At 41.3% G+C, this 25,991-nt stretch overlaps 1 protein-coding gene across 1 annotated transcript; it reads left to right on the top strand.

Annotated features, from left to right (window-relative positions):
- Positions 1–1,066: 1,066 nt before the first annotated feature.
- On the top strand, positions 1,067–24,515 carry FERMT1 (FERM domain containing kindlin 1). Its single transcript, XM_050893846.1, has 15 exons — positions 1,067–1,101; positions 4,972–5,144; positions 7,992–8,225; positions 9,777–9,923; positions 10,515–10,728; positions 11,742–11,844; positions 13,441–13,548; positions 14,454–14,585; positions 14,731–14,780; positions 17,333–17,457; positions 18,797–18,903; positions 19,641–19,862; positions 20,538–20,662; positions 22,627–22,768; positions 24,059–24,515. The coding sequence occupies exons 2-15, from the start codon at positions 4,994–4,996 to the stop codon at positions 24,230–24,232; spliced, it is 2,034 nt and encodes a 677-aa protein (XP_050749803.1). The 5' UTR covers positions 1,067–1,101; positions 4,972–4,993; the 3' UTR covers positions 24,233–24,515.
- The last annotated feature ends 1,476 nt before the right edge of the window (positions 24,516–25,991 follow it).

Raw genomic sequence — 25,991 nt, 5'->3', positions numbered from 1 at the left:
TTCCAGTCAATTCAACCCACTTCTATTCTGCGCATCGTAACGCATCCCTACACCACAAATACACCTTTCTATTCTTTGGTGTTGCACCCTCAGAACTGAACTTATTTTCTGCCACTAGTCTCAAATCCCTCAACAACTGCAGCCTAAAAGCAACAACCCCTTGTGCACCTGATGTGGCTCGATGGCCTCGGAGTTATGGTGCTGCAGTTAAACATAAATGAGGTAGAGTTCCCCGACAAGCCCTCCTTGCTACAGCATGCCTGAGCGTGGCTTGCGTGCGCATTTCACTGTCACTTCTATTGGTTTCACACCCAACATCCAATGCCAGACAGGAAGGCTTTCAGGACAGAAGGAGGAAACCTTTTAGCCCTGGTCACTACAGAGTGGCTTTTATCTACCTAGCTGCATTTTCAAACACTAATCAGTCTTAAAGTAGACTCACAGGTGTTTCAAACTTACCCTAAGGTTAATATTTAACTTTTCAATCCTATTTCTGGTATCTTTGCACCAGTTCTCACTTCCTGAAAGGGAGGTAGGAAAGTATTTCAGATACGGCTTTACCACTCTTTGTTCTGGAGGGCAGCCTTCACTCGTGGCCCAGCCACCTTCACCAGAAAAAGCTTTTTCGCGCCGCTGCTTTCCCCCGCCTGCTCCAGCGGCACGAGCAGCCCCCGCTCTGCGGTGCCCACTATCGTGAGCAAACACTTTTGTCGAGTTAGCAAGCTTTGCCACACCTGCTGCAGAGAAGCCGTGGAGAACGACGCGGCTGGGCGACCGGGGCCTGGCACCCCGCAGCCGCGGGCGGGGGGCCCTCAACGGCCGCCTCCCAACAACGGCCGCCGGCGAGGAAGGCAGGGGAGGACAGCGCTCCCCGCCGCCTTCTCCCTACCTGCCGGCACGGGGGTGCCCGCCGAACGGAGCGGGGCGGAGAGAAGGGAAGGGCCGCCTACCTCGGGGGTGCCGGCGGTAGGGCCGGGCCGGGCCGGCCGCCGCTCCTCCCCTCCCCGTCTCTTAGACGCCAGGTGGAGGCGAAGGGAGCGGGAGCCGGGAAGGGAGGTGAGGGACGGCGCTGCCATCGGAGACCGCAACGTGAGCGAGCGAGTGAGTGAACGAGCGAGCGCGGGAAAGGGCTGTTCGCCGCCGGCGGGGAAGCGCGGGGCGGGGCGGGAGCCTGTGTCCCCCCGGCCCGGCGCAGGCACACGCACACCAGTGGCCCCGCTGCCCGCCCCACGCTGCCCTGCGTGTGGGGACCCGCGGAGAGGCCGGAGGAGGAATGTCGGGCAACCAGATTATTTTTTATTATTATTTATTTTTTAATTATTTTCTTGTAATCGCTGCGGTGTGATCCGATCCCGGCCCCCTGCGGGGAACCTCCTCCCCGGGGTCACTCCAGCAGCGGCAGCCTGGCACTTCCTCAAACGCCTGCTCTGCCCTCAGAGCTGTGCAGGAGGGAGCACGGACGGGTGCCTATTTACCCCTTGCCTCCCAGCAGTTACCTTCTGAAAGATGCCAGGGCACTACCTGTCTTAGAAATATTCAGAAAAACATCATACTCTGTTTCGCCCCTCCCTTTAAGTGGATCTTTTCCTGCTCTAGGATGAGTAACGTCCTCCTGTGTTTCCACACAAAGTTTGAAGATCGGAGCTGTAAGGGCTAAAATTTGTGGAGAGCTCAATCTGTAGAGTCATTGCTGCTTTTTTATAGCTGTGTTGGCTAAAATGCTCTGTAGCAATACTGACTAGAGTCAGCAGTAGCCTGAAGACATGTTTCTGGCCTTTTTGATCTCCCTGTGCCAGGCCATACAGCTGCAACCCACGTGGAGCCCAGGAATTGGGGCGCGTTCCCAGAGCAGATCCAGTCTTGACCTGAAGGTTTTAAGACATGGAGCATGCACAGCCTGCCTAGGCAGTTTGGGTTTGTTTGGTTTTTAATACACGATAGTTACTTGTCCTTGTTGCTTAGCTTGCCTCTTTTTCGAGACTAGGCTTTGTTTGTGCTGCGTACTCTGATAGATTTACTAGTGTTTGTGTTTTCTTATCGTCAGACTAAAACCTCCTGGTTTGAAGAGGAAGAGGGGAAGAGAGCAGCTTTAGGGAATGATGGAGTGCCAGAATTAGCTGCACTGAGGCCATGGTTTTCCAAGCCAGCGTGAATGAAAGAAAGAGTTTCACCCACCCCTTGGGCTGCTCATTTTCACCCATGTCAGCACAAGCATTTGTATGCAGAATTAGACTGGGAAGCTAAACCAAATTTAAAAAGAAAAAAAAAAATCCAGATCAACTCCCAAATGTTTTCGCTGGCACAAGAGGGCAGATGAGACTGCTTCTTTTCTGTAACAATACTGGCTTATAGTGGACTAAGTGTAGGCAAAAGTATAGTTCCTCTGCCAGATTTCATACCTGTGCTCCTGAAATGAAAACACATGGTTCTCATGTTTAGGCCAGCTGTAGATTTACTTATTTTTAAAGCTGTTATTGATGCTTAGGATCATGACTAGTGGCATTTTGACTGTTCTGAAGTCAGGACTTTTGTTTTGCTATGAATGCAGTGCAGCGATAACTGTTCTCTACACCTTGTACTGCCCTTGTGCTGAAAGCTTCATCTGCCTGGGAGACCATCTCAGGAGCTGTGTCTTGGACACTGTGCCTTGAGGAGAGGCATAGCCCTTCCCCTCCACTGCGTACTCCCTGCTCTAATGCATACCTAAGCTAGTAAATCCATGTGGCACACAGCAGCACAAATTCAAAATCCCAGCTCTATCCTGGAGGCAGGAGAGCCATAGTGTTTTCCAGTGTCCAACACAATGTCTTTATTTACCAAGGCAAAACAAACAAACTTCTTGGATAAGTATCAACCCTTGTTGGTTTAGTAACTGTTTGGTGAAAAGTGTAGGCTGGCACATCCAAGAACCTAATTAACAATAGCATTTGTTCCTCAGTGTAAATTAGCCTCTTGGAGTCATATGATGATGAAGTTGCAGTTTTCTGAGTTAGGGCTGTCTATAAGTCATCATGGTTTTAGAATTTCAGGGCAGACTCCCAGCATTGTTCTAGTGAAACTCCTTGGTAAGGTGATTTTCCCCTAAAAGGATGGTTTTGAGCTGGACAGATTGTTTCATTTATATTGTCATTCATTTAGGGGGGGATCAATCTAATCTTTAACAGATACACTTTCATTGCCTTTACCTTTGGAATCACTTTTCCTTATTAGTAGAATTTGTCATTACCACCACATTTCTATTATCCCTTTGATATCGAATTTTATATCAGTAGGGTTGACACTAGGCGTGGCCTAGGCCCAAAGGAGTTCAAGGAACCAAGTCTACAACATTAGTATTCTGAGAACAGATTTTAAAAGAACTTCACTGAAACAGTTAGATGACTTTGATTTATGTTGTACTCCATAATACAAATACTGCATGGTAAGTAATTTGACAAAATATCAGAAGTCTTCCTGTTGAAATTCTTAAACCGTAAGACATTAAGAAACATGAATAACACCTGAAAGTCTGGGGAAGATTAAGCTGTAACAGGCTGGCTGTTTAGGTGCAAGAGCCTCCTTGCGCCTCTGGAAGGGAACCTCAGAATGAACATTGAACTGGGCTCTGCCCTGGAGTAGTATCTTTTGGCACTAAAAACCTCTTTTATTATCTAATCGGTAACATAAAGTTTTGTTATTATAAATTGGGTAAATAGGTGAACTTAAATTTTCACTGTTTCTAGGCATGCTATATTTAACCTTTAGCTTAATTTTACATTAGTGTAACCTAAGCTAGTCTGGTCTTGTCCTGCAGTCAGTCCTCGAAAAGGTCATTCCTTCTCTCACTCCTCAGCTGTGACAACTGTCCTTGATTTTTCTGGTTTTGACCTAACTTTGAGGCCAAAGGTTTTAAATTACTAAATACTTCTTTTTAAAAAGATCTACAAAAGTCTGTTAATGATGTTACATCCCCTCTAGCCTTCTTCATAAACAACTCCTAGTTATTTTTTATGTTAGAAGCAGTCTGTGTAGGGCACTTTTAACAGAGTCTCTATCTGTGACTTGGGTTCTCAGGTATTGCTCAAAGTCTGCAATAAATGGAAGTCATCCACTTTATTGCCTAAGCTTCAACTGCAAAGGCTTGTTTCTTAGGGTTCAGTTTGACAGGACACTAAGTGCTAATCTGGTATCTTCTGTCACTGGTTAAATATCACAAATCCTTCCTATAGCATCAGTCACCTTATACCTACAAGCTCTTTCTTCAGTAATTAGGAGAACTCTACTGATGATAACCAAAGCTTCTAGTTTGGCTTGGCATGATTACTGTTTACCTGTCCTGGCAGGAGCCTGGTGGGATCTCAGATGATTTACCCTGCTGAGACAGGATACATGCCTACATCTCTGTGCAAGTAGACAATCAGCAGAAACTGCAGCTATGTGCCTGGATATTGCTGGCAGAGAGCCATTAAAGTTATTTGTCTCCCCTCACATCTACCCAAATAGGTAAAACTGCTCTCTGATTTTGGTCCCATGGGACCAAGCTGGCAGAACTCCAAGTGTAAACTTTCATTTGCAGTGAAAATTACTGCTGTAAGTGTACAAGTCAACAAAATTCCTTTGTTCACCGGACAGATTGCCAAATCAGATCCCACCCACAACTGCAGGCTTTATGGTGTCCAGACGGGCAGATTAGCACTGTACGGTGGGGAAACCTGGGTAAAACTGGGCTCTCTCTACCCAACTGGAGACACGGGGCTGGGGGGACGACACAAAATCAGAATAAAAACAAAAAATCCCATGTGCCTATCTTGCAACAGTAATCACAAGAGCAGAGTCTAGTTCAGAGGTAACAAGATAACACATCTGAAGTTCCAGCCAAGGCCACTGCGAAGTCTTGGCAGCATGGAAGTATTTTGACACTATGGAGAAATGCATTTGTTTCAGAGAGTGGAGGAAAAATATCCTGTTTGTTTGTTTGTTTTGTTTTTGTAGAGCTTACATAGACCTTTCCAAAATGATTTCCTCAAGTGAATATGGGTCTCACTCCTGGGAGCTCTTGGTGACAGTTGATCATCAGCATGAAGAGGTACAAAAGGAATTTTTACTACGGGTCACAGGGGACCTTCATATTGGAGGAGTGATGCTGAAATTAGTAGAACAAATCAGTGAGTAAAGACCTGTTTAATTTACACAGTGTTGTTAAAATAATAGATGCAGCTTTCCCTCTACAAAAAGAGGCTCCTGCGCATTTTGAAATGGCACTGCCTCACTTACTTCTTTGTAATGGTACACCGAGCATGTAGGTGCTGCAGACTCAGGGTTTTTATGTGGCCAGAACCCCTCCCTGTCTGTAAGTAAAACCCCTATACTATCACAGTGCAAACAAAACTTTGTTTTTGTCTTCCAGTTAGACAAATATAATTGGACTAGACTAACTATTCAACTCCCTTTCCAGACAGACTTCATAGGTGGCTAGTTTGAGGGGCAATAAGGTAGCTGATACCTATTTATCCACCTGTAGCAGTCAAAGAGACAGGATTAGTTGTTACAAAGGCACTTCAGAAGTTAGTGTTTCCTGTGCTATAGTGGCATTCTAGCCAAAAGCTGAGCCACGTTATCCATTGCATATATCCAGTAGGGAACAGCTGTGAAGAGCAGACACTGGCCGAGTCAAAGTTAGGAAATGAAGGGTAAAATACCCTGCGTGCAGTCACAGCAAGTCAGCGCTACAGGCAATAAGAGAATCTAGGTTTCTTTAGCTCAAAGCCGTCAAATGGAGCTGCCTCCCAAAATAATCATCTGTACTCTGAGGCTCCAGAATGACAGATACAGACAAGATAGTATGGTATTTGATTATTATATCAATGCCACAGGGTTTTCATATGCAACTCATTCTTCAAGTATTGTTCTTTTTCCTGGAATTCTTAAATCTAGAAGTCTTCAGTCACCAACTTCACACAGAAAGCAACCTGTCTGCTAGATTAGACTCGCCAAGTGGGAACACCATGAGCTTTGCATTTCTATGCATTGCTCTAGAAATACAAGATTTGTGACAACAACAAAAAAAAAGTCAGAAAAACCTCCTTGAAACTTTAGTCCTTTTTACATAACTTGACTTCAGACAAACAAGAAGAGAAAAACTGAACTATAACAAAACCCTTCAGCAAAATAGCGTCAAGAAATTTAAAATCGGCAACTTAATAATTTCAGAGTTCTTACTGCCAAGTGAAAGGTTTTGTTTTCAAATGCGAGTTTTGAAGGAAACAAAAGGGAGATGCAAAAGATATTCTGTCCAAAAGGCTCCCATTCAACAGAAGGACATTTTTACACCAACACCCTTCATGATGGAAAAGCTCTACTTGGAGATAGTGATTTTATCAAGGAATCTCTTTTCTAGCATTAAAGCAGGTAGCAAATCTGTGATACATTTCTACCAACTTCTCTGCATACTTATACACACAATTCAGCCAGCAAACCAATGGTAGCCAGAGTTCTCACTGGGCCAGAAGACTAATTTTTCACATTTTTATAACTAGTACTCAACTAGTGTGAAAAGCTTTCTACATTAAATAATATTTAAAGCAAATCTTTAACTAAGTGATTTGTGCCAGCAGCTCTTGAGACACAATTTTTACCAAGCAACTCCAAAATAGGATAGGGCTCTCCTGTGTTATAGACACGCTGAGGAATAGCCTCTACCTGGCAGAGCTGATAAGAAGGAACAAGAAATGATACAGAAGACTGAAACAACTTGACCAAGATCACACAGAAACTTTACGTGCTACTACATGTCATTGGCGTCTGGGAAGTCATCTAATCTTGGAATTCCCCATGGAACTGAGAGGAGCAATGCTTTATCTCTTTCCTTATGCACATGCTTCTCATGCTGAGCTGGTCAAGGTTTTCAGGTCACCTTTCAGGTCAGGATAGCTTACTGCGCAAGAGTAATCGGAGAAAAGCCACTGTTCTCCCCCTCCAAAACTCTTAATATAAGTCATGAACAAAGTCTTCTATCTCTTCTTGATTCAGCAAGCCTTACTTTATCTGTATGTTTTCCAAGTACAAAATACACAAACATTTTTTACTTAAGCAAAACACAGGCAAGTCCATATTAGTGAAACCAGACAGTCATCTCTTGGCAGGCCTGTCTTCTCTGAGAAGTTTTTGTAGGCAACCCTTGTCAGTCCCTGGTCAGTCACACCAGCCTGCCCTCCTGCACAGACTAATAAAAGATTTAACTGTACCATATCACATCATGCCCATTCTACCTCCCTTACAAGTTTCTACTTCTCTTACAAGTTGCTGCATCCTGTGTGGTAGAGAAGGTCATCTTATCTGTTAGAGAGCTTGTTAACTCCTTCCTGATTGTCACAGGGCTTACTCCCAAAATAATAATTCTTTTCCTTAATTATTTAAAGAATGTGCCACTGTAAAGTTGTCCTAAGTGGGCTGCACTCAGGTGGACATCCTTGTTCATCTAACTGTGCAGCCACAGAGAAGAGCTGAGAACAACCCTTACCTGTGTGTCACCAAGACTTCAAGGGACTCATTGCTGGTTCTTAACACTGTAGAGATGAGCTGTTCAGTGGTGCTTCCCAGGAGATTGTGGAAGAACTTGTGCCCATCTGGGTGCACACAAGGTTTTGTGGGAGGATTTTCAGCTTGCACTATCAAGTTGCAAAGTGCGTACCCTTGTTACTAGTCCATATCCCAGCACAATCCAAGCAGCATTGGACCATGTATAGCACCAGATTCAGGAGATGCACTTTCCCTGTGGATATCTGCAAGATTAAGGCAGTGCCACAGGCAGCACCTAGGTTAACTCTTCAGGGAAAACAAAGTTAGTTCCCAGGGACTGCCACAACTATTCAGCAAATCCGGTCTAGGCCTCAGGAACTGTACTTGCTGCTTTAATGTAAATAAATTCTCCTGTTTGCAGAGCACTGTTTCCAAACCAAGGTTTTTGTATATTTGCTCCACAGTTTATTAATAACCGTTTTGTATTTTCCTAGAAATATCACAAGATTGGTCAGACTATGCTCTTTGGTGGGAGCAAAAAAAATGTTGGCTTCTGAAAACCCACTGGACACTCGATAAATGCGGGGTGCAGGCAGATGCTAAGCTGTTCTTTACTACTCAGCACAAAATGCTGCGGCTTCGCTTGCCAAACATGAAGACTGTGAGACTGAAAGCCAGCTTCTCCTCTATGGTATTCAAAGCTGTCAGTGACATCTGCAAAATTCTCAGTAAGTAAAGCTAAATCCCCTCTGGCAACTAAGTTGGAGCATTTTATTAGATGGCTTTGTTTTGATGTGAAGTCCTTACTCACAAAACTGTTTAGCTCAAGGAGAAATTTGATTGAGTTGACCCAAGATCAAAAGACAGATTTTCTGGTTTTTAGTATCCAGTGCATGTCAATAGTTCTCAGTCTCTGTGATAACTGATGCAAATAGTGTCAGAAATGTGTCCTGTGAGCTGCAGAAGTACTGGATACTCAAAGTCCTGTTGATGGTTTTGTAGGGATCCTTGTCCTCCTTGAGCGGGACTCAGTCCTGCTTATTCTATGCCATTGACTAAGAGCTTGAGTTTATCAGTCTCCTACACCAGCCTTCACCATAGGCAATTTTACTGGTGTCAACTGATTTATCACCTATTTTCACTAGCATTACTGATATTCAACTTGGCCTATCGGTTATATGTATTCACTGCAGAAGGAGCAGGTTTTAAATGTTCAGAACTTTTATATGCCCAAACCTCTTCACGTCAGGGCATACCTAACTACCCCACACAAGCCCATGAATGTGTTGCTGCACAGGACTCATCCCCAAGTCTCTACTCTTTCCAATAATGGAGCACCTCCAAGTAGAGATGAGGTTTTGGAGCATGCCAGACCTGTGTGCCTGTGATCAACAGGAATAAGTCAAGTCTGCAAACAGTCTTCAGAATCCCTTAGTTTTAGGTTAAAATGGGGATTAAAATCCTCATTTTAATTTAGATCGTCAAAGCTTAGCCCAGTAACACATTCATCTTCAGAAGGAATTTACCGCCTCATATTGACCACAATGCAGCTTTCAATTTCATCTTCTAGCAGTAGACTGTGAAAGCTATAGTATGTCTTTATTATAATTAACAGCTCTGATAAAGTGATGCCATAATTGTTCAACTGACATTTGGCCGAATTAAATATTTCTACCCACGTTTTTCTTCCAGATTGAGTCAGTGCAGGAACCCTGTAACTTTTCTCATGAGTGAATGCTGTCAAAAATGTCTTTGCTTACCCCAGGATAAAAGTGTTTTTCAGAACCAAAGTGCCAGGTTTGCAACTGACAATACACGTCTGAATCAGTAGTGCATTAGGGAATAGTGTATAGCCAAGACAGAATCTTGTACGTGAAATACAGTGAATAATAAAAGGCACGAACTTCAAATACAGTGGTTCCATTTCTGTTCTTGCTTATTCATAAGTCAGATATTTCATTGAGGTTATTATGCTGAAAGGTAACTGCAGAGCCATTGGGGAGAAAGAGTTTTTCCCTGGTGCTCTAAAATGCAGTTATGCTTGCTACAAAAGCAGGCTTAAATCCTGTCAAAACTCACTCTCACAGCCCAAAGTCTTTGGCCTTGTTATTGAATGACTGGATTTTCCACGACTACTGCTTTCAAGCTGCTAAAAATAAAATTCAGATTGCAACATGGAGCTTCCCCAAATGCTATTACCAGCCATGGGCTTTTTTTGGATGTAATCTGCTAAGTTTCAAATGTTTCATCTTGCTTCACTTCCCAAATTGCCATTGTAGATATTAGACGGTCAGAAGAACTCTCTCTGTTGAAGCCATCAGAAGACGCACTCAAAAAGAAAAAGAAAAAAGACAAGAACAGCAAAGAACCAGTTACAGAAGATATTTTAAACCTGTGCAACTCTCCAGTGAGTTCTGGATTATCAGGTAATGAAAAATCAATATGAATTTATCCTTCTGACTGAAAGTCGAAAAGAGGAAGAAATTCTTTGTTACACAATTAAAACCAGGGAGACCAGTTTAATGTAGGATGGTAGTCAGAGAGACACAGTTGGCCTAAAATTAGTGGCTTCAAGAAGTTACTGAAATCTCCAACATATCAATATTTTTCTGTTGTCTTTTTAAATGTTTTCCTTTCCATTGATATGAGAAAGCCCATACCAGAGAACAGGTGATCAGCTGTGGCCCCGCACACAAGATGTGCTGCTGCTCTTTGAAAATGTGAGACCACTCTTAAAATATTCAACAAGTTTGGCAACCTGCAAGGAAAACAAGAAATAAAGGCTCGAAAGTATGCATTTCCTATCTCCAACACAACTGAGATGTCTCACAGAACAAGAAAGAGCGCTTCTGTCCTGAGGTCGCTTCACCTGTGAAAGGACAAGGCCTGCTGTACACAGCAGAGATAGGAGACTGTCTTGAAAGAAAAGGGTTAGTCTTTTACGATGGAAAGTGGTAGTCTACCTAAGCCTGAAGGCAGTTTTCCCTGGAATAATACATTACTCTCTTAACTTGCAGGAAGTCCAGGTTTATATAGTAAAACCATGACACCCGTTTATGATCCCATCAGTGGGACACCAGCTTCTTCTACAATTACTTGGTTCAGCGACAGTCCCTTGACTGAGCAGAACTGCAGCATCCTCGCCTTCAGTCATCCCAACTGTTCTCCAGAAACACTAGCAGAGATGTACCAGCCTCGGACTTTAGCTGACAAAGCCAAACTCAATGCAGGGTAAGATGCCTCTCTTTGAGATCTTTGTTAGCTAGCTGAACAAGGGTAGCATTAATCCAGCTTTTTAAGTGTAAAGCAGAATTTGAAAACAAACCCTTGATATATGGCTATATTGATACTTAAAAACATGCTTTGATCTAGGTTTTGTTTCAGAAATACTTACTCATTTTAATCTTCTTTCCTTATTCAACATTCTTGGTTAGGCACTTTTGTTTTAAAGTGATGAATGACGTAATTGTGCAGGCTCTGGACTAAATTCTGGTGTTAGATGAAGGCAAATCCAGTTTAGCACTGTGGGCACAGCTAAAGGACAGTTTGGATAGCAAACTCTAAAGGCTTTAAATGGACAGTGGAAATACACATGTGGATAAATTCAATAAAGCTCTAATGCATTATAAATAGGTGACTTACTGAATTATGCACAAGCAAACATTGCTTATTGTACATCACAGAAGAATACAGAGCGCTAGGGGGTTTAGTGGTGCAAGTGTTTGAGAGGATTGTCTCTCTAGCATTTAAAATATGGGTTGTCATTTTTAGATCTGTGGAGCATTTAACAGTGACTTAGATATTTTCATTGGATTTCACTGGAGAACAGAAGTAGCTAGAATTATAAAACAGCAAATACTGAAATGAAAAGCGGGAGTTCTAAGTGTTACAGGCACACTTTTGTCCTGGCTTAAATGAACCTCCCATTTCTGGAGATCAAGAAGAAAGAATCTTATTGGTGTAGGTCACTCCACAACTAGTTACTTGCTCAGTTTCTGGCATCTACTCCTGATGTTTTGAATAGTGCTGGAGAAAAAAATAGGAAGATTGTAGGTATTGTGTTTATACAATGAAAGTTGAAAATCCATATGAATGTTCCACCTTCTTGAGTTCTGTGAATTTTCCCCAAACTTGCAGGAATTAGAGCTGTTTGTTCCCACTTTTCTTTCACATTTACATTGGAGCTCTGCAGGTGTGATAGTTTTTCCTGTACAGATGAATCTGTGGGTTGTTTTCTTCCGCAGCTGGCTAGATTCATCTCGATCACTTATGGAACAAGGCATTCTGGAGGACGATCAACTTCTTTTACGCTTTAAATATTACACTTTCTTTGATTTGAATCCAAAAGTAAGAGCTTTGTTTTTATTGCTATTCATTGTTTGCCTGCTTTCATGTCAAGGAGCTATTGCACAAGGATACCGAATTTTAGCTAGGATTTGTTACAGGCCCCTCAGAGATCAAATTAAACTTCTTCCCCTCAGCTAAGGCTGCACTTTTCCCCTCTGGACACTGAGTCACTGTTCCTCACCTGAAATAAGATCTTAAGTATAAAGATGAGATCTGAAGAGCACCAGAGACAGTATCGAGATTTCCAGAGGGGCTGGTTTACTTTCTGCCTCTCTTTTAACAAGAAAAATTCAGGGGAAAACTAAACCAACAGTATCCTAAATGATGTAAAGGTATAAGCCCTATTTTTGAAAATGGACTTAAAAATTACATTTATGTTCCACTGCCCTTCACTGACTATTCAGCTTTTCTGGGCTGAAGCCCTCAGAAGCACTCAGGCACTTAAATTTGTTTCAATGTGACTGGGTGATTAAATACCTTTGGAAAGTTCAGCAAAAGTGTTTAAGTCCCATTTGAAAACAAGACTTCGTCTTCAAAAATCACTTAGATGTTTTTCTCAAGTTGCCTCTCATATGCCTTTATTTCCACTAAAACTCAGTCACAGTGATTGGGTTAAGCCAATGTTTTTACGGCTTGGGTGATACATTTAGTGAAATTAAAGCATGATCATTGGCCAGTGTAAATCAACAAGAGTTCAAATGTGAATTTTAGAGGATTTGGCCTTCACGTTGTTTTCTGTAAATTCTGTAAAACTCTTTCATTTCAGGCATCTCAGATAAACAGAAGGGCACTTTCTAGTTCAGGTGGCATGTTTTTGGGTGACATGCCATCCCCACTAAAATTCAAGTATGTGTCTCAACTTCAGCAGCCCAAACACTTCCCTTCTTTGCCCCAGCCAGCCATGGAGCCATAGGATGAAATAACCCAAAACAGCGTCAGGCAATTTAATAGCTCACCACTACTGGGAGAGGTCACGCTCCAAGGTTTACCCTCCCATCACCTACCTTTCACCAGCTCTGGGGCGTCAATATTTCTGTGAGTCACTTCAGCTCATTATCCAAGTAGATAATAAGAAACAATCACTATCCAAAAAATGGATAGTGAATTAAAGCAGTTCACAGCAGGATCTGACAAATGTCAAGCCAGTGCAAAGACAGAGCCAGAACCGAAAAAGCCAAGAGCGGAAGAGGGGAAGTGAGGAATAAGAGTTTCTGTCTTTTGGCAGCAGCAAGCTGTTGAACATCACATTCATATCAGCCATGTCACGTTATTTTCACCCTCATAGTGTGGTTTCACATTTCGGTTAAGTCAGTCCAAGGCCTACTACCACAAAAGGGGATGTCTTAATCTCCCCTTCTGCTTCGGCCAAGGACTCCTGATTAATTTTCTGTTGGATCAGCAAGCCACTGTGACCCTACACACAATCACACGAGCCAGTACAAGAGAAGGATGGGAACGTACAGCAGGGCAGACAGAGGTGGGGGGAGGAAGGAAACAACCATTATGGCTTCAGCCCAGTGTTAGATCAGCTGCAGCTGATGGTGAATCTGTATCTTGATGGTCATTAACGACCAATGTTGTTCTTTTTTGCTACAGTACGATGCAGTGCGAATAAACCAAATATATGAACAAGCCCGTTGGGCCATCCTGTTAGAAGAAATTGACTGCACAGAGGAAGAAATGCTGATCTTCGCTGCACTACAGGCACGTACTTGATCCAAGTTGCAAAACCTGTTTCCTCAAGAGGCAGGCACAAGCTAGGACAAGAGTAGGATAGAGCCCAGGCCAACAGCTCTGCTTGGATTGGGGGTCTGCTATTTGAGTGAGAAAAAATAAGCAGCATCCATCAACTAAACCAACTAAATTCAGTAGCAGCACACCATTATTCAAACTGACACACACAATTATGGAACCATTTACTAACATTATCTAAAGCAAACCGTACCCAGGATGTAATGTTGATACCAGTCTATACTGAAGGGGATTACTATGAAGTGTTGCTTCCCATACCAGCTACCATCCTTTCACATATTCTTCCTGAAAATTTCTCAAATACATAAATACATATGTTCACAACAGACCGAAAAAAAGCTATAGCACAATGTGAAGATAGGGACGCTATGGATTACATAGAAATTTAACGTGACCTAGTGTGGCTTAGTCCCTGACTGTAGGTAATGAGGCACAAATGTTTATTAATAATAAATTTCTTCCTTTTAAATGTAAACAGAGCTCCCAAAAAATTCACGGCCTGCCACTGCGGAACACCACAGAACCTTGCTGCCAAGTTTCCACCTGGTATGGAGGGCACTTACAGCTGACAGTACTAGGGATGCAAATGTTAGCATGAGTCAGCCTCACAGAACACAGATGATTATACAGTGAAGGAATACAAACACTGGCAATTAAAGTAGGAAACTGTTATCAGTAATTGTACCGGAGATCATAGTGGACATACCTGTTTGCTTGTGAAAAACCCCATGGTTCCATGCTGCAGAACTTTACGCAGTTGTCCAAGACCCAGAAGACCAAACGGCCTATTTTCATATGCTGTGATTGTGTGTTGCTAATTAATATATTGACTATTTGATATTGATGTTTTATTTTAGTATCATGTAAGCAAGTTATCGTTATCATCAGAGGCACAAGATTTCACCTGTGAATCAGAAGTAGATGAAGTAGAAGCTGCACTTTCTAATCTGGAAGTGACACTGGAAGGCGGAAACGCAAGTAACATTTTGGTATGTCCTTTTGGATCCCAAATTGCTTTCACTGTGTCAAATGCATTGACTCTGATGAGCCTACCTGGTTCCTGATTTTTTAACAGAGTTAACAGATGATTACAAAGTGCATTGTACTAAAATTATTCCTAATTATTCCTAATAGGAGGACATCACAGACATCCCGAAACTTGCTGATAATCTCAGGCTAGTTAGGTGAGTTATTAAAACTAATAATAAAACATACAAAACAAAAAGCTTAACCATACAAGAGATCTCTTGAGTTTTTCATTCTAATCTAACAGTAGATCCTATGGTTATAAATTAACAAATACACCAGATAGGGCTACCTAGCCTAATATCCTCCTCTTCAAATCTTTCTCTTACTGCTTCTGAGCAAGATTCTCAGCAAATCTTTCTAGCTCTTGCGGTGCTGGGGTAGCTTTACTTCTGCTTATTAAAAGACCAGGCTCTTTATATTTCCTAGTGCTCATCAATCATCATCTCTAAACAAAAGAGTCTACAATTTTGTTTTCAATCACATTTTACTGGTTTTTGCCAATGAAAAACTAGAAAAAACTTTCAGCTCTCCCTGAAAAGGATTTCTGAAAGCAACCCTGGGGATTTATTAATTTTTTTCAACAAAAGAAACGAACAAATTACCCCTTTCTAACCAAACATGGAGTCTGTTTTTTTCTAACACCAAAATGAGTTTCTGTGATCCCACTATAATATCTTGATTTATGGCTTATTTAAATGGCTGCAGCGACCTCAAGTCTGTAATGCCTTTTATCACAAAACAGTCTTTGTGTTTTAGAAAGAAAGATTTCTATTGCAAAAATATTTGTCAGATTCATTCTGTTGATAAATCATATTTGTAGTCGGTGAACTGAAAACTGCACCTGAAAATTTTTAACTGTTGTTAACTGTTAAGAATTGTTAATTATTAATTTCCAATTAGGAATTTTATTTGACATTCAAATTACTAAGGTGGCTTAAGATGAAAGGGAATTTAAGACTTTTAAGTTCTCTCAGTTACTCGCCTCTAACAATGGATTGTTTATTTTTCCCCAGCAGTAGAGTAGTTTGCTTTTAAAAGCGTTCAGTGGTTATTTTTCATCATGAAAAATTTCCTATATACATGATAAATCACTTATTAAACCTAAGACATTGTAGAAACTAGGTAAGGTGTAAAACATTTCTTTAAAGGAACAACAACATTTTGTTACTATAATTATTTGCTTAATTGTAAACCTAAATGCAAAGCTCTGCATGTCATACTGCTGCCTCTATTCATATTGTGAACTTTTATTCATATTTATTCACAGTATGCACCACATTAGCACACTAGTAAATACTGCTTTCAGGTGGGTGACAATATTCTGGAGAACTACAATATTTTTTTCAACAACAACAACAACAAAAAGCTTTCAAAAAAGTTTTCAGCAACTTTTTTTGGATAGAAAAGTGATTTTGTTCGTCTAAAAAAATTGTAGTCCTTTATTTTTGAAGAATGTCACTGTATTGGAAAATTAAAAGCCAAAATATTTGGCAGTTTTGAAAACCCAAGTTATTTTTTTAATTTAAACATAAAAATCGCCATTCCCTAGAAAAGATTCTAAACTAGGATTTCTAGAAAGGCTCTGGAGAAGGCAAGAGTGGGTATAATAAATCACTGTTTTCCAGCTAGCTGTATATTCTTTGTACCATTATCTTAGATTTAAAGGGAAGTACTAAATAGACAGTGGAATTTCATTTTTTTTTTCTTTTTTCTTCTTTTTAACTTCATTGTTGACCTTTGTAGCTAGTTGTGAAGTATTTCTCTATTAAAATAATGCTAATACCTCTGGTTTCCTCTCCTGAAATATATTGAACCTGGGATTTTATTTCCCCATCCCTCCCAACTCCCCGCCCGTGGCTTTGTTAGTGTATTCTTAGTAGAATTAATTATGATTTTTACTCTTACTGAAGAGAGGTGGGGCTGGCACAATGATTATGTTTGACTATTAGTATCTATCAGTTAATTCTCAATTCCAAAGTAGATATTTTTAAAATTTACTCTATGAAAGAAATCAATTTGCGTTAGCAAAGTATTGAAATCAAGTAAAATAATTAAAATGAGGATTATATCCATCTATATACATGTATAAGGAGCTGGAGTAACACTGCCCTAGTGGAAGAAGATGGTTTAAACTATTACCTTTTCTTGGAGTGCTACAGAACCTCTATAAACTTAGTGAAGGAATAGAATTTTGTTGTGTTAGATACTATTCAGATAAAGCCAAAAAGATGGTCTCTACTCCCTTACAATTTAATGAATACAAGTTAGTTTTATGGGTGCAAGGAGCTATGAAAAACTGAAGCTAATTCTAGTGCCTGTGAACAAACCAGTGGGTTACATGAGTGTTACTGAGTTCATCTAAAAACCAGAATTAGTCTGTTAGAAGGGAATGGCTTTGATTAGGAATGGAAGGGGAAAAAAAAAAGGAAGAAAAACCACATAAAAGAGAAAGAAAAAACCCCGAGAGAAATCATAGATGGGATTCAGCTAGAATCTGGGGTAAAAAACACATCCATACCCGGAATGACTTGGGTGTGGTGTTGGTTCCAGGCGTTTGCCACCCCCCTCATTGACAGAAGTATGAGTAACCCAACTGAAGCCATGTGTATGACCTCCAAGGAATTTGAGATCCACAGGCATATTTGTGAATGACTTAGCAATTTGTACATTTCAATATAAACAAATGTGATTTCTTTTTTTCTTTTAGGCCCAGGAAGCTGTCACTCAAAGCTATCAAGCCATATTGGTTTGTCTTTAAAGACACTTCAGTATCTTATTTTAAAAACAAGGAATCTGCACAGGGAGAACCTATTGAGAAACTAAACCTAAAAGGTAAGAATTTTCTTTTCCTTTCTTTCCTTTTTCTATTGCATTCGTGAACTGAATAAATTGAGAAATCCCTGCAAGACTCAGGAAGGCAAGCACAGTAGCATTTAGTCTTGGAAATTTTTCAGTTATTGAGACTCTTAAGCAGGCAGACTGCATCTGCAGAAGAGGCCTAAACAAAAAGGATTCAATAGCTTAGCCCAAACCAAGATTATCTGGACCTGGCTTGTAAAACACCATGTACTGCTGAATTCAGTTAAAGATGAGTCAGATAGAGAATGTGAGCTGTGTGACACTTTTATTTCCAAATATTTTTACTCTGTGCTAAATGGTAGTACTCACCTCTGTCCTTGGCAAATGCACACTGGTAGTAGAGGATTATGGATGATACAGTGGACAAGAATGCTATAGGTTGCACCTATATACTGCTGTGCAGGGACAGCTCCAAGACCTTCTCTGGGCCTTGTTTGTTCCACGCGTGGGGATTTCCATAGCTACAACCAGCTTTAGGTACTTCTGGAGGAGAAACCCCGGGTGTACACACGGCAAACACCAGCACCATATATAGCCTCCATCTACATCTACCCCTGCAGGCACATCATTTGTTCAGCGTCAGGGAACCAGTGATGCCCAGGATTCATCCTAGAAGAAACTTTTGAAATAGAAAGAAGATTGACCCCTGTGAACAAATGGCTCTGCATACCAATCTGCATATCCTCAGTAGGTCAGATAAATGCATGGTAAAACTAGCCAGGGTGGCTGGAACCTCACCAAGTAGGCCACAGCCTTGGTGTCCCTTGACACAAAGGGGAACTGTAGGCATCCTCAACTCCAGCTGAATCCAGAAGGCCTGTAAGAGCACCATCAACATGAAATACCAGGTCCCCAGAGTTCTCTGGGATCCCTGAACTGGCCAGCTCTGTTGTAGATGTCAGCTGCGTCCCATTGTCAGTACTAAGTTGCTTCTGCAAATATAGTCCAGGCTTTCAGGTCACTTAGGATAAAATTTCCAAAAGTGCCTATCTATCTATCTCATCAGTTCCTCTCCATTTTAAGTGTTGAGCGTTTCCTAAGATCAGGCTGAGGTTTTGAGAGCACTTGCATCCTTTCTCTTCCACATTGACTAACATGCTCTTTGAGCTCAGAGCATTCATCACCCTGGCAAGCCAGACCAGGCAGTGAACTAGAACAGAAAACTTTCATTAGGCGTAAGCTTCAAAAGTCTTGGCCCTTGATCTCAAAAAACAACAACCATTAAGTACTGTTCTTTAGTATTAATCAGTACTTAAAGTTAGTGATGTAGTAATTAAATAAATTCATTTCTTTCTGATTCCCTGTGATCTAGGATGTGAAGTTGTACCAGACGTAAATGTTGCAGCAAAGAAGTTTGGAATCAAATTACTAATTCCTGTTGCTGATGGCATGAATGAAGTATATTTAAGATGCGATAACGTGAGTAATAAGACAAGGGAAAGTTTGTATTCCAGATTTATTGACAGATTGTCTAGAAGACCCATTGCCCTGTTCTAGAATTTGTATAGAAAAATAAGGATGCTGGAGAGAGTTTATTATCTACATGTTTAGTAAAATTTAAGAATGATGTGGTGGTCTAATACTTAATGGTTGAGGGGACAAAAGGACATTAATTCTGTGTTTATCATCAGTTTCCAAGTAAAGCTGCTGGAAAGAAAAAAAGAACAAACTATCAAAAAAAGTAAAAAGAGCTTACAATATTTTGTTCCAGTGTTTTCAGAGGACTGAGGTTTGGGTTTTGTTCTCTTCTTTTCTCTTAATTAGAACTCCCCCCATTCAGGTGAGGGTAGTGGGATAAGGGTCTTACATTAGTTTTCAATTTCAGTTTATTTCATTTGTATTGAAATGTATCAATCCAAATTGTGTAAAAATGTTCATTAGGTGGAAAATAGTCATGCAATAAAATTTCCAGGAGAATCTATTCCGAAGTACTCGATTTCTTTGAAAATTTAAAACCTAACTATTCTGCAAAGGCAGTCCTGTAGGTGGAACTAGCCCAATCAGGGAAGAACAACAGTACTACGGTAACTACACATCCACGCAAATTAAGCGGAATAACTTCAGAGTGGTTTTACCGCGCAGTGAAAGATGCATGAGCAGTAGCCATCTTCATAAATGGTTTGTCCAAAAATATCAAACAATTGTCTTTGTTGCAGGAGAATCAATATGCTCGGTGGATGGCTGCTTGCATTTTAGCCTCAAAAGGCAAAACAATGGCCGATAGCTCTTATCATCCTGAGGTCCACAAGATCCTTTCATTTCTAAAGATGAAGAACTGGACCATGTCTCCCCAGGCTGTCTCTGATCCAGAAAGCATAGATATGAAACCAGAATGCTTCGTCTCACTACGTTATACCAAAAAATACAAGTCCAAGCAGGTATCCTGAGCATGGCTTGATGGCTGGGTATGGGTGGCTCCAATGAATGGAAAGGGTGAGGCTGGATCGAAGCAGCATTTGGAAACGATACAGTAGAATCATCTTACAATACTCATTTGTCCCTTTGCAAGAGGCCTTTTCTTTAAATTGAACACAGGGACAGGTCTCGGCACTTCTTCCAAGTACTCCTCCTACATCCACACCGCCTCCTAAGTCACTCATCATGTTCTCCTCCTGATAACACTGTCCCTGAAAGCCTCTTCAGAGTAAGAAAGGAAGGTTTTTAAGGACAGGAAGTTACTGTCTGCATCTGAAACAACAGTGTCTTCCTGTCCTCTTGGCCTGGGCGCCTCTCCTTCCTCTCCACCTAATTCCTTGTCCACTGCTTTTGCTGCAAAAGAGTTCAGCCTACCCATCCTCAGGATACAGTCTCCAGAGCAGCGTGCTGGAGCTAGATCCAGTGCAGCACAAACCCGGACCTGAGACCTTACTGCGCTGTTCTGTCCTTGTAGCTCAGGATCTGACCCCAAGTGCTCTCTGCAGTACATCTGCATGAACGATGACGACTAAGCGTCTGAACATGGCATCAGAGCTAATGATGTTTGATTTAGTGAAAGCAAGGGTATTTTTGTTCTCCAGTCAACTGAAACCTTTCTCTCTTCCTGTGTTTCCCAGTTGGCTGCTCGTATTCTGGAAGCCCACCAAAATGTATCCCAGATGACGCTAGTGGAGGCCAAGCTGCGTTTTATTCAAGCATGGCAGTCCCTCCCCGAGTTTGGCTTATCCTACTACATTGTAAGGTAATCACACTGTTACAGCGATGTCAAGCTGCCATAACATGTTCACGCTCAGTGATTTACAGGAAGTTCTTTGACTCCCTGTTCTGGAAACATTCTCTATTTTTTCCCCCACAGGCCTTTTTTAATTCTAGTAACTTCCATACTGCTGGTTTTTTTCTATAGCAGTAGCACTCAGTAGCTCCACTCCTGGAGTGAGACTCTCCATTATGTCTGCCTTCACACAGACCTGTCGGGTTTTGCCTGAAGTAATACATCACTAGGATTAAACCCTTATTGATGTAAACTCACTAAAATGTAAAAAATGCGTGTCTTGTTGGTTTTCTCAGGTTTGCAATATATCTGTTCACTCCAACTTTTGCTCATTGGATTGATCAGACTTTACGATCAGATTTTTTCAATTTTGGATCAGATTTTATCATAAATTTTATGATAAATTGGATCAGATTTTATGATAAAATGCTTTTTGCTGAGAATAATTTCTTTGGCATTTCATTAAGAAAACAGCAAACACGATCCCTTTTTTAGGTGAATCTGGAAGAGCAGTCAGCACAAGAAAGATCCTGTTGTGTTCACAGCAGTTTCCCTGCACACTTACCTTGAATATGGCAGGGTTCTGACCTGCATTCTTTCTTCTTGACAAAACACCAAAAAACTGAAAAGTACTGACACAACCATACTTGGAGGCACCTTCCTTAATTTGTGCTTTACACCTCTTCCAGGGCTACTTAGGAATCACCTGTGGTATAAATTGAACCAGCTGGGAACCATTCTCTGGCACAGAGTCCAGCTGGCATAGAACAGCCCACATCTGTACTATTAAACTCTCTGACTTCCCAAAACCCAGTGACCTCATGTGAACTACCAGATCGTGTTGGTCGTTGGTTGTTCCAGCTCCTGAGCCTTACCTGGGAGTCTTTTGAGAGAGTGCTGCTCGGCTGCAGCCAGAATTCTGCCTGAGACTCTTCTAGCAATTGAACAGAACACGAGTTCCGTGCCCAGGAATGTTCCCTGTCACTATTTAATTTACTAACATAGATATAGATGTTTTGCCCTATCTGTCAGCAGTAATTCAGTTAAACAAACAAACAAACCAACACCTAAACTGCATTTTGTAGCATGAGCAAAACACCTTGTGGTGAACTTCTACAAACTGATGAGCAGTATCTCTGTGGGGGCATTAAGTAAGGCACAAATTGTGGTCCAGGTCACATTCTTTCCCTAAGGGCCAGCTTCATCTAAGGAGAGCAGGTTCAGAAACAGGATCAAAAATATTGAAAATATTAACAGCAGACAGATGAGATTTCTTCCAGCTTTCAGCATGAAGGTAGAGGAAGGTAGTTTCTTTACCAGAGTAATCTTTTCCTAGCTATTTCCAACTCAGAAATTTCTGTCCCCCAAAAGTTCTGATACTTTTATGTTTATTTTTCATCTCTAATCAGAAGAAAGTTGAAATGTTAAAATGGCTTAATATTTTTGTAATGTGATTTATACTCAGAAACATCTATATATTGCTAACAGAGTTGTTCCAATAAGTTAATGGTGATATATAATATAAAAAATATATGTTGATATGCTTATATAATTTAGGTGAATATAACTAGAACATGTTTCAACATTAGTGAAATAAAGCAAGGAAAATTATTGTTGACACTTTTCCAGTAAAAGTATAATCAAATCCGTGCACTTTGGCAGAACAGTATTTTTCAGCAGAAAACAATGAATTGGAAAGATTTCAGCCACATCTTCCTGCCCGATTCTTTTACATCTTATACCATGGTTCACCAGCCTACATTTTTGCTTTATAACAAATACTGTTCTAAAGAAGGGTCCAAGCTCTCCTCAATCCCAGGCTGTTGTGACTTCTCCCACATTTTTTGCTCTTTCAGAGGAGGGCAGGTAAAATGTTTCTCTAGACAGAAATCATTGCAAACCAGAGCTGCTCAAAAGTTTTGGGTTTTTTTCAGGTTTAAAGGAAGCAAAAAGGATGATGTGCTTGGGGTGTCCTATAACAGGCTGATACGAATAGATATAGCCACAGGAGATCCTATCACAACATGGAGGTTCTCCAACATGAAGCAGTGGAATGTGAACTGGGAAATACGCCAGGTAAAACTGGAACGGCTCTCTGCATTCAGTCATTACATTTCAGACACTGGAGGATGCTTTCAGAAAAGCTTTTTAAACCTCAGAGTGAAAAGATTTTGAACGTGTTGTGACATGTTATTAAATAAGCTGTCTAAAATTTTTCTTAATGGAGTCTGTAGTCAAAATTCAGAAACTAAAAGATCTCTAGTTTAAAAGGTTTCTACCAAGCTTATTCTTTATAAGTTGCCCTTGATTTTGATGGGGTGAAATACAGAGACTCAAAGGTAAATTCCAACCCATGATGTCTACTGCTCTGTCACAGTAAAAAAATCTCATTTTAACTCTCTGTATAGTCTAGCTTATGCATCATCCTCCAAACTGTGGTGATTCAGTCCCTATTACAGACTGAGGATACAGGAACCCAGTTTGTCTTTCAAATCCCAAACTGAGATTGCAAGGCCAGGGTGCAAGCTCCTCTGTGTCAGTACGTGGTCCTGAGAAAGAAGCTCCGTTGTGTGATTTATACCGGCGTGCTCCTGACCCTGATGAAGGCTGCTCAGTGCGGCCAGCTGTTGCCCAGCAGTCCATTGGAGAGTTTGGGTTTGAAAGCTTGAAGCCAGCTCTGTAAATTGTAGATTTCTGGGGTGGAACTAGTGGGACCTGGTGTAAACTCAAGGAGCCTGGAAACTCTTCCTGCTTGTACAGTTTTCCACATCCATCTGCAGGAGCCACGAGAGATCAGATACAATCCCTAATACTCTCCTGCAGTACTCCCTGTGCCAGAGCCTGTAATGCTGGGTAAAGCTGTTGGGTTTCCTTTAAATCCCTCCCAAAAAAAGGCAGAATCCACAGTTAGCAATTAACCCCAGTTTGCTGGGGTTTAGAACTGACAGTAGCTAGAAATCAAAACCTGGCCCCCAAAAGCAGATTTAAGGTCAGCACATAACAATGAAGAGTATTCAACATTATTGGTTAAGTGTACAAAGAGTCGGGAGTGCCATTCCTGCTCTTCTCAGTGTTCACTTTGTACGCCATTAGAAAAAACTAGTTAAAAGCATGTTTTTGTTGCCTGCCTAAACAAGCAACAAGATTTTGACCACAAGAGGGCCCTGCCATAGCAGAAAATTAAGAAACAAGCAGCCAAACACTCTCGACGTCCTGCAGACCCAGAAATCTTTACAGCTCTTGGTTAGCAGAGACACGTACTGCTTTATCACAGCATTTGTGGTCCAGCTGTGCTCTCACACTTGCTCTTTTTTCCCACATGCAGCTTATCTCTGTTCCTCATTTTGCCATATGTATTTTCTTTAGGTTGCAATCGAGTTTGATCAGAATGTATCTATCGCTTTCACGTGTCTGAGCGCAGACTGCAAAATCATCCATGAGTATATTGGGGGCTACATCTTTTTGTCAACCCGCTCCAAAGACCAGAATGAAACACTGGACGAAGATCTGTTCCATAAATTAACTGGAGGTCAGGAATGAGGTGAAGTAAACTCTCTTCCCTCTGCCTGCTTCTCCCCACAGCTAAGAAGACCAGAGATTAAACAAAAATCTCTCTGATTGTTAATTGCTGACTAATAAATCTTGTACATGTTAATCCATCTTGTAATATGACTGGACTATTTGCAGTTTTTGTTAAATACTGAAGCCAAGGTCACTGGATGCAGTATGGCAACTCCATCATCAACACTAGGAAAATTAAATCGTCTGTATTTTCCTTTTGTACAGCTAGAAGTTTTTAAATAAACAGTGTCTAGCCACTGGGCATTTTTGAATCTAGTCTTTTTAATTGCAACAATCTGTTTAAGCATCCAGAACAAGTAACTTGAGGATATTGTACAGCAAATTTTCTTCTCTGTTACAGCCATGCAACTCCCACTGTTGAACTGGCCATTGTTAAAAAGGCCAGCATTTAAAGGAACTAAAGCTGAATAAATACATATTTTAAAGCGACGTTACTTGTCTAACACTTGCACTGACAACAGAAAACATTCCATCAGTATTCCAAAGTCCTGCAGACTGAGCTATCACACCCAAGTAGTGATTACACAATTGTTCAAAAATGTAGCACCCGTGTCTACCTTCATCCACCTAAGTAGTTCCTTTAAAGCCAGCAAAGCTACCAGACACCTAAAACAAAGCATTAATCTTGGCAAAACTGGATTCAAAACGTTGATCTTTTGAGGAATTTTGTTAATTACCAGGTTGAAAAAAATGCTTTAGGTACTATTTAAAATTATTTCCTTGTTAAAAAGGCCTCTGAGTGTAGGCCTTTCTATTTTCTGTCCCTGTTACTCTGTTTCACTGTAACATCTACCTAAACTAAACTTGTTCATGAGTTAGGAGCTGAAATTCCTGTGGAAATGATGTTACTCACTTATGTAATGCAGAATGCAAAGAGATTACTCGGTGGTGCTGTGCCTGAGGAAGCAGATCTGTAGCAGCCAGCTCTGCGTGCTGGAGGGAGCCACACACATCCACAGAGTTGAAAGAAATTTGGTTCTACACTGCAATGCATAGTGATCAGTAAAGCAAGGAGACAATGAAGCTAGGAGGATTCGTGAAACTGCTGGACAAACCAAAACTGGTTTCACAATCTAAAGAAATACAACGGACAGGTGTCGTATCACCAAGACGTTGCAGAAATCACTGTGTAATTCCTAAATGTCACTGGGACTGGGTAGCCCTGCTTTTTCTGTCATGTCCTCTCCTTTTCTCCAGTGCCTGTCAGTAGGCTGCAGTGGAATCACTCCCAATTTGTGCCAGTTTAAACAAACTATAGCTTTACCTTTTGCAAAAGAAAGCCGATACAGCCTGCTTCCCAGCCCTCTGTACTTCCCTCTCCTCAGCACTTTTTACACGGGCTGAGGGACCGTCCAGTTTTCCTTCAGCAGAGGACTGGCCCAATTCTCGCTTGACGCAGGCCAAGTATTTTTCTCAGAGTGTGAGAACCACCTATAACGGATAGTCCAAGTCCAAACACTTGCAATATTTAAAACCTGCCCAAGGGTGCTGTGGGAGAGCTGAATGCACGTCTTAGTGCCAGCACTTCTTTCACAGGCAGCCCTCTTCCAGACTCAGCCTCCACTTTGGCTACTGAGCTGCAGTCAGGATTGTGACTGCGCCTGTGTTAGAGCCCCTCATTTGGCAATGACAGACTCCTGTAAATCGTTCATCGGGAAGCACAGCCCTGGGCTTGCCACTCTCGGAGCAGAGCTTGTCACACGACTTGCATGACACG

The sequence above is a fragment of the Gymnogyps californianus genome, chromosome 3 (genome assembly GCF_018139145.2).
Source record: "Gymnogyps californianus isolate 813 chromosome 3, ASM1813914v2, whole genome shotgun sequence".
Lineage (NCBI taxonomy): Eukaryota > Metazoa > Chordata > Aves > Accipitriformes > Cathartidae > Gymnogyps > Gymnogyps californianus.
Note: the sequence above shows the minus strand (reverse complement) of the source record. Positions and strands in the feature narration are given on the sequence as shown.